This window comes from Pocillopora damicornis, chromosome 6, assembly GCF_964200805.1.
Source record: "Pocillopora damicornis chromosome 6, jaPocDami1.2, whole genome shotgun sequence".
NCBI classification, from domain to species: Eukaryota; Metazoa; Cnidaria; class Anthozoa; order Scleractinia; family Pocilloporidae; genus Pocillopora; species Pocillopora damicornis.
In genome coordinates, this window is record NC_142675.1 from 4,486,035 (window position 1) to 4,502,510 (window position 16,476).

Here is a 16,476-nt window from a genome sequence, read left to right on the forward strand (position 1 = left end):
GCGCGGACTTTACTCCTGTGGTTGCTTCGCTTCGAGCATATATTCTTCTAAAATTAAAGTTAATTCATCTGTCATTTCAGCATGACAGCGCGCATTGCAGAACTGTCTCATTATTTCATTATCACGGATCTGTCAAAAATACGTGGGATCATTTACATGCAATTTAACTTCGATAGCAGGGCTATGAGGTAAAAATAAAATTGACCAGAAGGCCATGACGGAATTTTGACTTTAAAATGATCCGAAATGTGATCTGTGCTTTCCCATGATTATGTAGGCTATGAAAACACAGTGTAAGAAAACACATTAAAAAGGAATTTGTCTCCACTTTCTGTGCATTGTTACGATCAACCATCGTAGAATTCTAAATAACAAGTCTTGCGTTGCGAGACGCCATTGACTTAAAGCTAAATCATCATTTTCTTATGAAACTAAATTGCGTGTTATTTGCACGGTGCATTGTTTTTTGTCGAACTAAGAGAGCCCAATGAAGGTCTGTGATTGATTCACAGCTGTTCATGATCAAGAACAAACTGACAAATTCACAAGGAAGTAAAATGACATACATAGAACATAATTTCGCAATTTCCCCAGATTTCCTTCACTTTCCTATATTTTCCTAAATTAAAATTGTTTATTCCACCGAAGGCAACTTTCTCTCTGGTTCGTCATCTCGTGAGACCACTCGGCTAATTATTCACTAATATGAGTTTTAAAATACGGAGCACCTGCCTTAAGACTCGCGAGAAAGTACAAAATCTCCCTTTTGAGTTAATTTTGAATTTCCGCGCGTAAAGAGGGTTTCCTTTTTGTTTGTTTGTTTTTTTATACTCAAGTTTATGAATTAAAATCAACGAGGAGATCTAAAGAAAAAGTGGGATTATTTATAGGAACTAACTGTAAATGACATGACTTTCAAAGCGGAAGACTTAAGCCCGCGTTGTAGGTGCTTTGACAATTAATATGAGGAATGTTGGATTTGAGATCAATTTGAGGACTCCCACACTCAAACATTTATGTCTGATATTTCTGTCCAGCTGTCAAGAAGAGATGCGACCGAGACCGCATTAATATTCATAGCAAATCATTTTGAAATGGTTAAAAAAAGGAAGGGATCAGGAATAAGCTCTTTAGTTCAGCAGGGTTCATCAGTTTCGGGCCATTGAATTCTCAAACCGTTGGACAGGAGAAGCAACCTTATCGATCTCCAAAGGTTTACCGTGTTTCTTATTTCAGATCAACCTGAAAAAACGCTTGGATCAGTGCGGTTGAAATGTTTTTTTTCCTTTTTTTTAATCTTCTTTTAGTATTGAGAGGCTACAAGTCTGTTTGCTGACAGCGGACTTCAGTGCATTCTATCGCAGGTACGTTCAACTGCCATGAGACGTTCAACGCTTCTTAACTCACAACAATTTGGAGGGTAACAAGTTGACTTTGTAAGGCGAATATATAGGCAGATCAGTTTCCTGTTTCCAAACTAATTCTAACAACGTTACAGTCCGTCAGATAATATTAATTATCAGATATTCTGATAATTTTCGTTATTGGTATTATGCGAACAAATGAAGGAACCGTGCAGAAAATTGAAAATAGTAAAAAAAAAACTGTTTCTCAAAGTTATCTTTATTCATCGGGACGGAAAACGACAAATAAGAAGATGAAAAATTAAAAACGCTTTCGTCATAAAGGCAAACCAACAACGAAGACCAGTATTTATATATTTTAAGGATGAGAATACTTAATACATCTATGCAGAAATGCTTAACCGTGACTTCATTACTAACATCACACAGATCACGGCGCATGAAAGGAACGGAGTTTTAGACGAGCTCTCAGAGAATTCCAAGAAAGTACGCTATTTTAAGACTTATGTATGTACGTGGGTTATTGAGCTCTTCCCTCAATGGCTCGTCTTACTGCACGGGCTTTTAGCACGCACTATTCATTAGAAGCACATTTTTTCATGGTAAACTCAAACGATGGAATTAAAACAGAAGCAAATATTGTCTGCGATATGGATACTGGAGAACCCTGAATGCCTGCGATCAGTGGCCGATCGATTTAACATTACAAAATCGATTTTATTTCCTGTTTATCGCAGAATTTGCGGAGGATTGCCAACAATCTTTCCGGTCAATATATGAGGTACCTACTAATTTGAAATTGAGCACCGCCGGGCAAAATGATTAATTTCGGATCCTTCGCCTAAAGGAACGCGTTGGATCAGTGATCCAATGATCCGTCTTTAGATCACGCAGATCAGTGAACCGACGAATCCTTGTCCAGAGTGGATTTGATAGATCACTGATCTGAAAATGGATTTGCTCGAAAGGAACGCCACAGATCAGAAATCCTGATCCGGATTCTCCCAAAGGAACGCACCCTAAGATTTTTTCACTGGGGTTATTTATGGAGAAAATCAAAATGTCCTACTGTATTCCTTTTCCTGTTTCCAGTATTTCCGTTCCTGTTCACAGCTTCAGTGGCGTCCCAAAATATCATCGACTCAACCAAAGTGAACTTTGTTTAAAAAAAAAAAAAAAAAAAATTAATGTTTTTGTTTCCTTTGAAATTACAATCGATTCCCCTCACCACATCTCAGGTTGGTATCGAAGAAGATTTTAGGGGGGCCATGAGTGTTCCCTTTACTGATTATTTATTCAGTAATAACAGTCTTATCCTATTAAACTTTAGCAACAGAAAAAACAGGGAACTAAAGATGAAACCAGATACCGAGTGGATTTTTTTGACAGTCCTCTACGCCATCACGATGCTCGTAGCGTTTGCAGGGAATGGCTTCCTCATCTACATCGTGTGGAAGAAACCTGAAGTCAGATCACTGACAAGCTTTATGTTCGTCAACATGGCCATCGCTGATTTGCTTGTAACCCTGATTGTGATGCCCTGGTCGATTTCCATAATATATACAGACGGTTTGTGGATGATCCCGGGAGTATTTGGAAAAGTTATGGGTAAAGGTGTTGTATACACTGCCTATGTCACTATAACAGCATCTGTCCTCTGCCTGACGTTCATGGCGATCGACAGGTACTATGCGATCGTTCATCCCCTCCGCCGCCATCTTTGGTTTCGAAAGCCCAAACAAACCGTTCCATTTATTTGGATCGCGTCACTGGTCTCCATGTCCGTTTTCCTTGTTATTCAAACCGTGGAAACCTACAATAATTATTTCTATTGCATGCTATCTGTTTACATCTTGGGTGATCCAGATAGGGCTCTTCGAGGAATATACCTCATTCCTTTCGTTGTCAACTATCTCATCCCCTTGGCCGTTATTTCTTTCCTGTATACCATTACTGCATGGAATTTATGGTTCCATGTTGCACCTGGAGTGAACACTTTGAGAGGAAATCGAGCGCAACTCGAAACCTCCAAGAGAAGAGTGGTTCGGATGCTCATTATTGTTACCTGTGGCTTTGCCCTTTGTTGGCTCCCACCACAAGTGGTCCACGTGATGACAGTCATTCACGCATCTAAGGCTTACCTACATATACAGCCGATTGTCAGCTTTGTGTGTTTCTGGTTTGGACACGCCAACAGTGCCGTTAACCCATGGCTGTACATTTTTCTGAGCACCAAGATAAACACAGCATTTACTAGGATGGTCAGTAGAAAAAGCAGCCGGTTGACTTCAAGTCTCACCATCAAAACATCAGATGCCGTCTTACCACCTGAAGATGAAGCAATCCAGAAAGAATCAACGATATAATCCCTCTCATAACATGAAACTTTTATTTCGAATTTGGTAACTGTAAGATGGGAACTCGCTTAAAACGGATCTGCGTATTACTAATTATATAATATAATACAAACACCTGTATACGGTTTCAGAAAAGTTACTGTAGTAATCCGAGTAATTTGATGAGAAATTGATAATTGCAACTAATTTCGACAGGAACCGTTCTATCGGCTGGTAAGAATAAAAAAGGGGATCCGTGGCATAGTGAACTATAGGAAGAAGCATACTGGCATTGCTTGTGCGATGTTCTAGGCAGTATGGTGAGGGTGCTGAACTAGTGATCTGGTGGTCACGGGTGCAAGCCCCCTACTCTAATACTTGCTGGATTTGTTCTCGTTTTTCCGTAGGGTCGATTCCTTGACTCGCTTTGTATACAGCCAACTGGTGTGCCCCCTCCTGGTTGGTATTTTTAAAGAATTTGATTATTTACAACATCTGTTTTCCAATTTGATTGAAATGAGCATGAGAGCCCTATGGGGTATTGGTCAAAAAGGAAACGCTGACATGTTTATTCAGTGCTCCGGATAGCGTTAATTAAGTGTATTTGCATACCGTTTTCGCGATAATAACTTAAATTTCACTATTTCAGATTATAATTAGCTGTTCTGAAAGGAGATTTGTAAGAGCCTCCGGTTATGACATACACAATTAAAGCAAAAGAAATACTTATGGATCAAGAATCCTCTTATTCCATTTAGAATGGAGCACGCTAACCACTTCGCCACCCGATCTCCCTTAAGGTTGTAATATTTGTTCTTTTTTTGTCTGAATTTGTTCTGAAATAATATAATTAAAAAAAAAAAAACAACAACAACAACTGAAAAGGAAAAGAGAAAATGAAGCTAATATTCGGGGGCTTGGACATCTGAGAAGAATATAGAGAAATAGAGTTCAATTTTCAGAACTATCCAGCAAATGAATAAATTTTAATAATAATTAGAAGATAGGCGTTGTGAAACGAGGTATTTCACAGTCATTACCGGCGATCTAGCTGATTAGCGAAGTAGCTAATTAGCGCGCGCGAAAAGCGCAATTCACCTGTCTGCTATATACTAATTTGTTTTGTTTATTCATAATTTTCTCATCGATACTAACCAATCGTTCCTCACAGTTTTCTTTAATTCTGTAGCACACAAGGATAGTTTTCTTCAATTCTGAAGCACACAAGGATAGTTTCAGCTGACATCCAAGTAAGAGCTCTGTGTAATGGGGCGTTAATTTTGTTTTTTAGGTTTCAAGTGTCATAGGGACAAAATGGGGACAATAGGATAAAATGAGATTTTCAAGGGGAGCTCGTTAATTCCTTTGACAAAATACCATAAGAAAATATGCACTTTATTTAAAAACGAACATGCAGCTGGGAACCTGAAAAAGATAATCTGTGACTTCGTTAAGAATTTGAACATCAGACCTTCTCATGGTTCTTTAAACTACGGAGCTGCGTTACAAGCCAGTCCAGCATACTGATAAGATCGGCAATCAATATTTGCTTGAATATTCATCGGAAACTTTCGAGACTCTGAGGAGACTCTGTGACCCTTAGTAGGTGGAGTAGGAGCACGCCTCATCTTATGTATTTCTGGCCTGGATGCAACTCCCCGGCGATTCTGGTACATGTGGGTTGCCTTGGTTACGGTTTTTTTTTCCTCTAGCCATCTTAATTTTCTCCCAATATTGATAAGATCGATATCATTTTTGGATTATCCAGAAAAAATAAGAATTCTCGTGAAGGAAATAACCGTGATTGGCCTTGGAGAAGAGGTCGAAAAAAAATACAAAACAAGGAGCAAATCAATACAATATCAAACAGGCAAGTGATAAGAAAAAACAAATATATCAGCTAGGGGATTATTAGTTGATCCAATACCAAATTCTCAGACCTAACATCATAAGAGTTGTATAGCAGACAGTAAGGAGAATTACCAATGAGATCTTGGGAGTGAAAGGGTTAAGGGAAACACTGAAGTAACGAGGAATCCCAAACAAAAAATTGTTTCAGGTGATTTCCTAGCCTTTGTTACCCATTCTGCTCTTTTTACTTTGTGTTTTTTATTTTATTTTTAGTATAACAGGAAACACAAAGTTATTGTGATAGAGATTCAGTTAAAAAAAAAAGTGTGCACGTATTGATCAAACGATGGTGGAGTGTTAACAAGGTCACCTTCAGCCTCACTCCAAATCAAAGGCTTGGCAACTAAGTACACAACCGTAAAATGGCCTATTCAAAGGGAAATAGATTGTCTAAAAATCCTGAAAGACTGCGAACGTTGTGGAAATGCATAATAAAGTACCGTATTGATAAAGTAAATAACACAATTATAAGGCCATTCAATTCAGAATCCCGCTGCATGATCCTTCACGATAAAGTTTTATAGCGAAAAGTGGGTCATTTCGCTCTAATGCCGGATCATGTCCGATACATAATTTGCGTAGTTACATTTATGTTATACAGATACGGCACGTCTCGATCGATCAATTTCTCCCTTTAGTAATGTTTGGTTGAGTGGCGTGAAATACACGTTTTTGCATACATTGTGGTGGTTTATCAGTAACATAAACCGCCCAAACTTAGTTGGAGTATTGTCACTGTTCTCGAAATAAACTGTTTTTCGTTCCAGTAAACACCAACAAAAACCAGGTGATTTTATGAAAGAAATGTACTACATTTCCGTGCTTACATAGCTCGATGTAAACACCTGGGAGGTTGGGAAAACACTCGATAAGCTGCTTATGACGTGTTCTCCCAACCTCCCGCGTGTTTACATCAGGCTATGTAAACACGGAAACGATTTTACATTTCTTCATTTTCGCACGCCTGTGTGTAAATAAGATGACATGAGCATTTTTTTTACCTGACTTCAGAGTTTCCGTCCTGTTAAGCTGCGGTGCAGTTTGCCTTCTCTTCATTTAGTTTGGGTTTTCTAATTTCTTGTTTACACCAGGAAAGCGTTATCCATCTAAAATGGAGATTTTTGGGGTATGTTTTACTTTAATTTTTTATGAGAAAGAGACTTTTATTATTCTTTTCTGTGATCAGCACTTGTCATGTTCAGCTTACATTTAAATACTACCCTGAATCAGGTGTAGTCTCCAGAATCACGTTTGAATCTAAACTGGGATGTCTTCCTTAATGGAACTTGGAACTATCTTAGGTTGAAAATTTGAAATAAGTCTCCGGGTCAGGGAAAATAACGAAATTTTCGAAAAATGGCTCTCTGCATTTGGGATTTATTTGGCAAGGAATTGGCAATTTAAGATCCAGGACTGTAAATATTATATATGAATGAAGAGACAAGATATGGGAGTTTCGTCAATTGGATTCGAAAAGGCAGATCGGAAAAGCTACATAAGACACCCACTGTGATCCACTCCAATCATAAATTAACCATGTAAACATGTTTTCCAAAATTCTGATCACTACAGAGTCTTAGCGAAGACCGTGTTACCAAGCAATACATACGAAATAAAAAAAGATGATAACAAATTGAAAATTTTTCAGTTATTTTGAAAACTGATAAGTCTTCTAAAAATATCCATAGTGATGGCGTAGGCATTCTGCACGCAAAAATAGCTGCATAGAAAATAGTAAACATATTTTCAGTAATTTGTATAACAAAACGAGGGTACGGAAAGCTACAGCGCAATCTTAGCAAAATAGGAAAAAAGATTAAAAATAAAACAATTTGGATTGACGTAATTCGAAATTGAAACTGTAAATATTTGACAGAAAGACTTTATCAAGGTGTTTTGGTCGAATTTTACACAGCGATCACCATGCTTGAATCTTCACGCATCGTGGATTCACTGGACGGCCTCTCTTTTTGAAGTAAGAAACATTTAAAAAGTGCAAGAGAAATTAAATACAGGTTTGTGAAAACATCATGAGTGGAAGACACATTTGATATTGGTAATTTTCACTTATTTACTTAGGATTGTAAATGTGTGATAATTACAACCATCCCGTCAATGCTGCCTCATCTTAAGGCAGAAGATGTTTTCATCTAGAAATATTTCTTTCTCAAGATATTACTTTTCGTCATTTCCCATCACTTGCCGTTTGATAACAAAAATGACTTTTCAGAGACTTGATTTATGCATCCAATGCAGATGTTATCAGACGTTATAATTTGCATATCTTGGGAAAAGAGGAAATAAATTTGTTGATGGTCAGTGCCAACATCAAAGTTATGGCAGACGTAGCGAGTGTTTAGCAGGTGTATAACTTAACAGAAGCAGTCAGACATGGAAGTCTTTCTCGTATTTTTGTTTCCCTTTGCACCTATGCCTTCTAGGAAAAGATCGCCTCGTTGGCTTTACGAAACTGGTCGAATTTCTGAAAGAAAAGGAGGCAAATGTTTAGCAAAAAATTTCAAATTTCAGTTGTTTCTGGTAATCACTACGGTCATAATAGCTGGTCATAATGTTGGATCCAAATAACCCTTCCAAGGGGTGGAGAATGACTGGAAATATATGAAAAACCTTATATGTGCACTGCGGTGAAGAAATGACCAGCTCCCAGTTGGCTTGTTAGCTCAGTTGGTAGAGCGCTGCACCTGTATCGCAGGGGTCAGGGGTTCATATCCCTACGGGCCTTAATTTTTTTCAGGTCTCATTTCTCAACTACCGGTTCAGTTGTGTTCATAGCTGCGAGGATCGCTTATATCTCTTTTCTTCACCGCAGACTCCACTCAGCTAACTTGCTATTGTCAAAAATTAAAGCTTTGCTTACAAACGAAATTTATTATAGAATAAAGGGGTAAGTTTCTAAAGAAACTGTGGTGCTGCGTCGGTGGGAGAGTATAGCAGGTAATTTAGTGTTAACAACTGGGTTGAAAACGTAAATTAGCCACCGTAAAGGGTAAAAAGCTGACGTTTCGAGCGTTAGCCCTTCGTCAGAGGGATTAGAGGAATTGTGGTTTGTGTGTGGATTTATATGTAGAATCCACACACAACCCACAATTCCTCTAATGGCTCTGACGAAGGGCTAACGCTCGAAACGTCAGCTTTTTTACCCTTTACGGTGGCTAATTTACGTTTTCAACCCAGTTGTTAACACTAAATTACCTGAAATTTATTATAGAGTGTAATAACAAATCGAGTCAGAGTGGACGTGATTGTTTGTCTTTGGTCAAAGCTCGTACAAAGTCTGGACTTCAATTCACTAGGATCCGTCTCTTTTACCAATTACTGTCTAGCGCTTGCGCAGAGAGGCGGACAGTTGTCACTCCACTCGAGCTTAAAATGTCTTCTCACGCGTTGTCTTGTTTTCTATCAGATCCATCACATATAAATTGCAGATGCCCGTGAAGAGTCTGAGATCTAATCATAAAATCAAAATTCGTTCTCGGATGAGTCATAAGTCGCGACAGAATTACGAATGATCTTTGCTACACCATCGATGGTGGACTGCTGTTGGTTGTCTATTGTCAAGAGACTCTAGGTAGGTCACTATCTGTTATTTCCAATGAATTTCTTTTTAAGTATCTTAAATGAAAATGTCTGTCGTCTCAGCTAACGACCAAATGGCTAGAGATCGCTGCCCTGTGCATGGTTTGCGCGGTTTTTTCTGTTTTCGTGAGAGTCGTTTTGTTACCTGTGTTGATAAATCTTTGTCATTTGAACACTGCACGGCCAAATTTTATGCTATTTTAAACCCATTTTAAGTGATGTAAGCTTCATTCGTCTGATGTAATTTGATCATACCATGAGCTTATCTTTTTTGTGGAAATTAAAATGTCGCTGACGATAGTTGAAATATGGTAATTTTCTCGGCCGGATTTTCTTGTGAAGAGGTCTACTTCTTGGTACCCCAATGATTCCTCAATCATACAAATCCTACATTCAATAAAACGATTCACGTGCCGCTCTAACTACGGAGACTTGCAATATTTCGCCTTTGTTAAGCGGAGCTTGTTCTTATGTTCCAAGTTTATTCCAACACTTACTCAACCATACGAGTATAAGCGGCGAAGGGCCAAACTGGAGCAATATCTTGTGAAAATTTAGTGTCTCTTGTAAGATAGATTATTATGCTAAAGATCCTATGTCAATTTGCATCTGAACGAAAGAGTGTTGATGCGAATTTTTTTTTTTACTGAATTAGCTTTTGTTCTCGCCAAGTTTTCTCTTTTGCGCCTGAACAAAAAGCAAAGAAACCTTCCGTACGTTTTTGTCTTAAAAAAAGTTGGAGATAAATAATTGGGTTGTCCTAGCTGTTCAGCGTCAAATTATTTCGCAGATGCTGGTTTTGAGGATAATTTTTTAAAAAAGCATTTCCTATACTTATTGTATAGCGCCATGCAAAAAACTTTTATTCTGGCTGCTTCTTTTGATATCAGTGCGACATGATCTCAACAAAAACTAAAAAAAAGAGGCTGTATTCCTCGAATTAAATGGTTAGTAAATGTGAACCTGCAACCGTCTCATTATTTTATAATCATGGACCTGTCAAAAATACGTGGGATCATTTGCATGTAATTCAACTTCTATAGGAGGGCTATGAGGTAAAAATAAAATTGATTTGAAGGCGACGGTTCTATAACGGAATTTTGACATTAAAGTGATCCGAAATGTGACGTGTGCTTTCCCATGATTATGCAGGCTATGAAAACACAGTGTAAGGAAACAAATTTTGGAGGAATTTGTCTCCACTTTCTGTGCATTGTTACGATAAACCATCGTAAAGTTCTTTATACAAAGCTATGGCGAAGTCAGTATAACGAGTGTTTATCAGGTGTATAACTTTACAGAAAAAGCTGTCAGACATAGAAGTCTTTCTCGTATTTTTGTTTTCTTTTGTACCTATGCCCTCTAGGAAAAGATCGCCACGCTGGCTTTACGAAACTGCTCGAATTTATTAAAGGAAAGGAGGTAAATGTTTTGGCGAAAAATTTCAAATTTTAGTTGTTTCTAATAATCATTACGGAAGTGCTGGTTGATGGAGAAGTTAGGTAAAGTTTCTTAAAATCAGAAAGAGTATGCCATTGAAAAATTTCGATAACAATTCCGAGTCAATTTATGATAATGAAAGAAAATACCCCAATTTTTTTTACTTGTTTCGTCATTTCTCTATCTGAAGTTGAGCAGCATGAGGAAGTTCATAGGTATTACCAATCAAGATTTCAGAGCAGGGAATAATTTTGTAAATATCCGAAATCGGTCGGGTGTTCGGTCACACTTTAAGAGGTTGGCTTGCGGAATCTCTGGAGTTGGTTACGTCACGTAAAACCTTTCCATATAAAAATTACAATTTGAAACCTTTTAATTTTGATGGTTTTATTAATTATTATCGGCTTGACGCGTCTGAAAGTCGTGATAATAAAATTATCTTTTATCTGTTTTTATTTTTTTTTTTAGCATGAAAAATAAGACACGTGCATTGTGTCTGATCATAGTTTCTCTTCTCACCAAGCCTCCATGACCTCCAAAACATAAAATGTCATTTTGTCAATGGGCAGCTAGCTGTGTGTTGGTTTTTTGTTCGGAGCCAGTTGAGAAGTGATTTGGCCTCTAAAAAATTCAAGCACTTGCGAGACTTCTTGGAAACTTCAAATTTCTTAATCTACAGATGAACATTAAATATTGGGAATTTGGATCAAATGCATCTATTAATGATGCATGACACAAAAAGGTGAAAAACATGGAGATGTAAAGTGTGAAAAAAGTGGGATGACATCTCTGAATAAATTCCGATTCTATGCTTTTCCTTTGTTCTGAAAAACCAGAAGAATCGTCATTACGGACATAAATGTGATGTTTGTCTTTCCAAACCGATGTACATCAGAGTTGTAATCCTTTTAAGGTCTTTAAACCCTCCTAATGTAGCTAGGTTAAAAATTGATCACGTAGGCATCGTCGTTTGATACAAGCACTTTGTTCAACCGTACCTACAATTTCCAGGCACAAATTCGTTGTTATAAGTTGCTATATAGCACATTAATGGACTATTCCTCGTTCTTTCATCCACTGCTAAGCCAACCGAGCCACCATATATATAGACCTAAGAGTAAACACGCCCATCCATTATTCCTCGTTCTTTCATCCTTTGCCGAGTCAAACGAGTCACCAGTAAAACCACCAAAGACTTGACGCGTATGTTCGTTATTCTTCGTTCTTTCATCCTCTTCGGGTCAAACGAGCCACTGGTAAAATCACCAAAGGCTTGACGCGTATGTTCATTATTCCTCGTTCTTTCATCCACTGCCGAGCCAAACGAGCCTCTAGTTACACTCGACTCCCGTTATTGCAAAAACCTCGGGGGGAGATTTTGTGTTCGTAATTGCGAGAGTCAGTAATAGCAGGGTAATAACAGAGAAAATAAGTTATTTGGTCTCGAAACATATGAAATAATATGTGACTACGCAAGCATAAAGTTTCTAGCGTGGCATCACGAACCGGATACAGATTCGGCCGCAAGCAGGAAATTCTCATGTTCGCAGCCAATTGTAGAATGGTTTCTGTATTTTCTTTTATCGTAGTATCGCTTTGCATTATGTGAGTGAGGATTTTGGACGAATTATTTAGGTGTCCCCTATAGCGGGAGAAAAGACGAGTGAAATGTTTCGCTGGGTGGCATGAAAGTGTCCGCACCTCAGTAATAGCCTGAGTCCGTGGTAAAAACGGAAGTGTGATTCAGTCATTTCTTGATGCGTTTCACTGGAGCTCTCGTCGCAATGGTGAGGTGTCCGTAGGGCGAGAGTCGACTGTAAATTTTCCCTCAAGATTGGCCCTGTATTGCGAAGATGCTACCATTATTTTACTTAAGAGGCGCTGGTAGATGATTCGGTTTGATGATAGCGTAGAGTGACAGCTTTGAACCAGTTTGCTCGTCATCGAACTAAACTTTCTACTTCTCAAATCAACGAGTACACTAGTCAAACCAGTTGGTTTTGTCAACTGATCGAAGGAAGACCCCACGCAGCTAACTTGGTATTGGCAAAAAATCAGGCTTTGCTTACAAACGAAATTTATTATCGAGTGAAGTAACAAATCGAGTCAGAGTGGACGTGATTGTTTGTGTTTGGTCAAAGCTAGGACAGAGTCTGGAGTTCAATTCACTATTCTCTTTTACCAATTACTGTCATCTCGCTAGCGCAGAGAGGCGGACTTTTTGCAGTTGTCAATTTCACTTGAGCTTAAAATGTCTTCTCGCGCGTTGTCTTGTGTCCTATCAGATCTATCACATGTAAATTACAGATGCCCGTGGAGAGTCTGATATCTAATCATAAAATCAAAATTCTTTCTGGGATGAGTCATAAGTCGATGGCGACTGAATTACGAATGATCTTTGCTGATCTCTCTGTTGTTGGTTGTCTATCGTCAAGAGGGTCTGGGTAGGTCACTATCTGTTATTTTCAATGAATTTCTTTTTTAGTATCTTAAAGCAAAATGTCTGTCGTCTCAGCTACCGACCAAACGGCTAGAGATCGCAGCCCTGTGCATGATCTGTGCGGTTTTGTCTGTTTTCGTAGGAGTCGTTTAGTTACCTGTGTTGATAAACCTGTGTCATTTCAAAACTGCATAGCCACATTTTATGCTATTTCTTGTGTCTCTACCATGGCTAGAAGCTCCTCCAGCTTCGTTTCCCTTGGCACAAATAAATACAAGACTCGGAGCAGCCCCTCTGCAACAACTTCCGCTTGCTTTCTAATAAACTAACTATACAGTAATAGGAGTATCCTGCTCGAATCTCCAACTTAACAAGTACACAGATCGCGAGGGTGCTTCTAGGTCAGTTTTATTATCTACGTGGGCATCGTCGCTTGACACTTTTCGTCGCACTGTTCAACCGTACCAGTTCATGCGTCTTTTTCATTTCTAGTTTGCTCAGCCATCCTATTATATGAGATAAGCGTCATTTCATACATCGAGCTCCAGTGACTATCACACAGTATTTTTACAACTTAAACCTCTACCCTCTGTGCTCATTTTTGCTAGCATTTTAAACTGAGCAAACAAGGCAGCCACAGGGCTCTATGCCAAAATGCACTGAACCTGATTCAGTTGTGGATGGTAAGTGATGCAAGCTTTATTCGTTTGATGTAATTTGATCATACCATGAGCTTATCTTTTTTGTGGAAATGAAAATGTCGCTGACGATAGTTGAAATATGATTCAGTTTCTCGGCCGGATTTTCTTGTCATGCGGTCTACTTCCGGATACCGCAATGATTCCTCAATCATAAAAATGCTACATTCAAGAAAACGATTCACGTGCCGCTCTAACTACGGAGATTTGAAATATTTCGCTTTGGTTAAGCTGTGCTGGTGCTTATGTTCCAAGTTTATTCCAACACTTACTCAACCATACGAGTATTAGCGGCGAAGGGCCAAACTGGCACAATATCTTATTTAAATTTAATGTCTCTTGCAAGATAGATTATTATGCTAAAGATCCTATGTCAATTTGCATCTGAACGAAAGAGTGTTCACGCAGAATTTTTTTTAAGTGAATTAGCTTTCGTTCTCGCCAAGTTTTCTCTTTTGCGCCTGAATAGAAAGCAAAGAAACTTTCCTTACGTTTTTGTCGTCAAAAAAGCTGAAGATAAATAATTGGGTGGTCCTAGCTGTTCAGCGTCAAATTATTTCGCAGATGCTGGTTTGGAGGATAACTTTTCAGAAAAGCATTTCCTATTCTTATTTTATAGCGCCACGCAAAAAACTTTTATTCTGGCTGCTTCTTTTGATATCAATGCGACATCATCTTAACGAAAACTGAAAAAAAGGCTGTATTCCTAAACTTGAATGTTCAGGAAATGTAAAGCTGTAAAGCGCCGCGTCAAAGCGCTATTCCTATTCACTGTCAATCCACCATCCATCAAACATAAATTGAACTATTTTATCAACAGTTAGGCTGATAGAGACTCTTGAGGAAATATACTGCACCTTTAAACATAAAAGCCAAAGTTGAGTACAGATTATTGAAGTCAAATTAAAGAAACAACGTAGCAAACTATATCAATTAATTCATGGAAGAGAGCTTTTCGTTTGTGCTCTTTTAAACAAGTATTTACTCGGGCACTGTCTTTAGGGGCGTTAAACTACCGCGTTTTAAGACTGAATCAGCAAATCGATGTCGGATTTCCATTAATAAAAATCAATATGGCGCAAAGAAAATTTATACAAATTTATAGTTTTGGTTCTGGCGTGGACTTTACTCCAGTGGTTGCTTCGCTTCAAGCATGTATTCTTCTGAAAATAAAGTTAATTCATCGTCTGCTATTTCAGCATGACAGCGCGCATTGCAGAGCCGTCTCATTATTTCATTTTTATGAATCTGTCAAAAATACGTGGGATAATTTGCATGCAATTAAACTTCGATTTGAGAGCTATGAGGTAAAAATAAAATTGACCTGAAGGCGACGGTTCCATAACGGAATTTTGACATTAAAGTGATCCGAAATGTGGCGTGAGCTTTCCCATGATTATGCAGGCTATGAAAACACACCGTTGGGAAACAAAGTTATGAGGAATTTGTCTTCATTTTCTGCGCATTGTTACGGTCAACCATCATAGAATTGTTAATAACAAGCCTTACGTTGCAAGACGCCGTTGACTTAAAGTTAAATTATCATTTTTTTTATTAAACTTAATTGCGTTTTATTTGCACAGTGCATAATTTTTTGTCGAACTAATAGAGCCCACGGAAGGTCTGTCATCGATTCACAGCTGCTCATGATCAAGAACAAACCGACAAATTCACAAAGAAGTACAATGACTACGTAAAACATAATTTCCCCAGACTTCCTTCACTTTCATACATTTTCCTACATTAAAATTGTTCATTCTATCGAAGGCAACTTTCTCTTTTGTTCGTCACGCTGTTCGTGAGACCACGTGGCTAATTACTCACTAAAATGAGTTTTAAAATATGGAGCACCTGCCTTAAGACTCGCCAGAAAGTACAAAATCTCTTTTTTGGAGTAAATCTTGAATTTCGGCACGTAAAGAGAGTTTCCTTCTTGTTTGTTAGTTTTTTTTATACTCAAGTTTATGAATTAAAATCAACGAGAAGATCTAAAGCAAAATGGGATTATTTATAGAAACGGACTGTAAATGACATGTGACATGTCCTAATTCGATGGTAAATGAATAATTATCCTTATTCAACATATGATGGGTTTAAAAAAACTACTATGCTTCTATATAATCCAACACACATTTATCATATAAGGCTCGCTTTGAAGAAAAAATAACTTATAAATGGTGTTCATAAGTTTGACATCTTGACTGAGCTCTAAGTGGTTTTTTTTTGCTCTTTAAAGCGGAAGACGTAAGCCCGTGTTTATGTGCCTTGGAAATTAATATGAGGCATGTTGGATTTGAGATCCATTTGAGAAGTCCCTCATGCAAACATTTATGTCTGATATTCCTGTCCGGCTGTCAAGAAGAGATGCAACCGAGACCCGCATTAATATTCATAGGAAATAATTTTGAAATGGTTAAAAACAGAAGTGATCAGGAATAACCTCTTTAGTTCATCAGGGTTCCTCAGTCTCGGGCCATTGAATTCTCAAAACCGTTGGACAGGGGAAGCAACCTTATCGATCTCCAAAGGTATACCGTGTTTCTTATTTTAGATCAACCTGAAAAAACGCTTGGATCAGTGCGGTTGAAATGTAAAATTTTCCTTTTTTTCAATCTTCCTTTAGTACTAAGAGGCTACAAGTCTATTTGCTGACAGCGGACTTCAGTGCATTCTATCGCAGGTGCGTTGAA

The 16,476-nt window shown here is 38.2% G+C and overlaps 1 protein-coding gene across 1 annotated transcript; it reads left to right on the forward strand.

The window, feature by feature from the left end:
- The first annotated feature begins 2,412 nt into the window (after positions 1-2,412).
- LOC113664124 (G protein-coupled receptor 83-like) lies at positions 2,413-4,433 on the forward strand. Its single transcript, XM_027179727.2, has one exon. The coding sequence runs from the start codon at positions 2,552-2,554 to the stop codon at positions 3,728-3,730; it is 1,179 nt and encodes a 392-aa protein (XP_027035528.2). The 5' UTR covers positions 2,413-2,551; the 3' UTR covers positions 3,731-4,433.
- The last annotated feature ends 12,043 nt before the right edge of the window (positions 4,434-16,476 follow it).

Coding starts and splice junctions, on each gene's coding strand:
- LOC113664124 (XM_027179727.2), top strand. CDS start 2,552: ATGTTTTTGTTTCCTTTGAAATTACAATCGATTCCCCTCACCACATCT.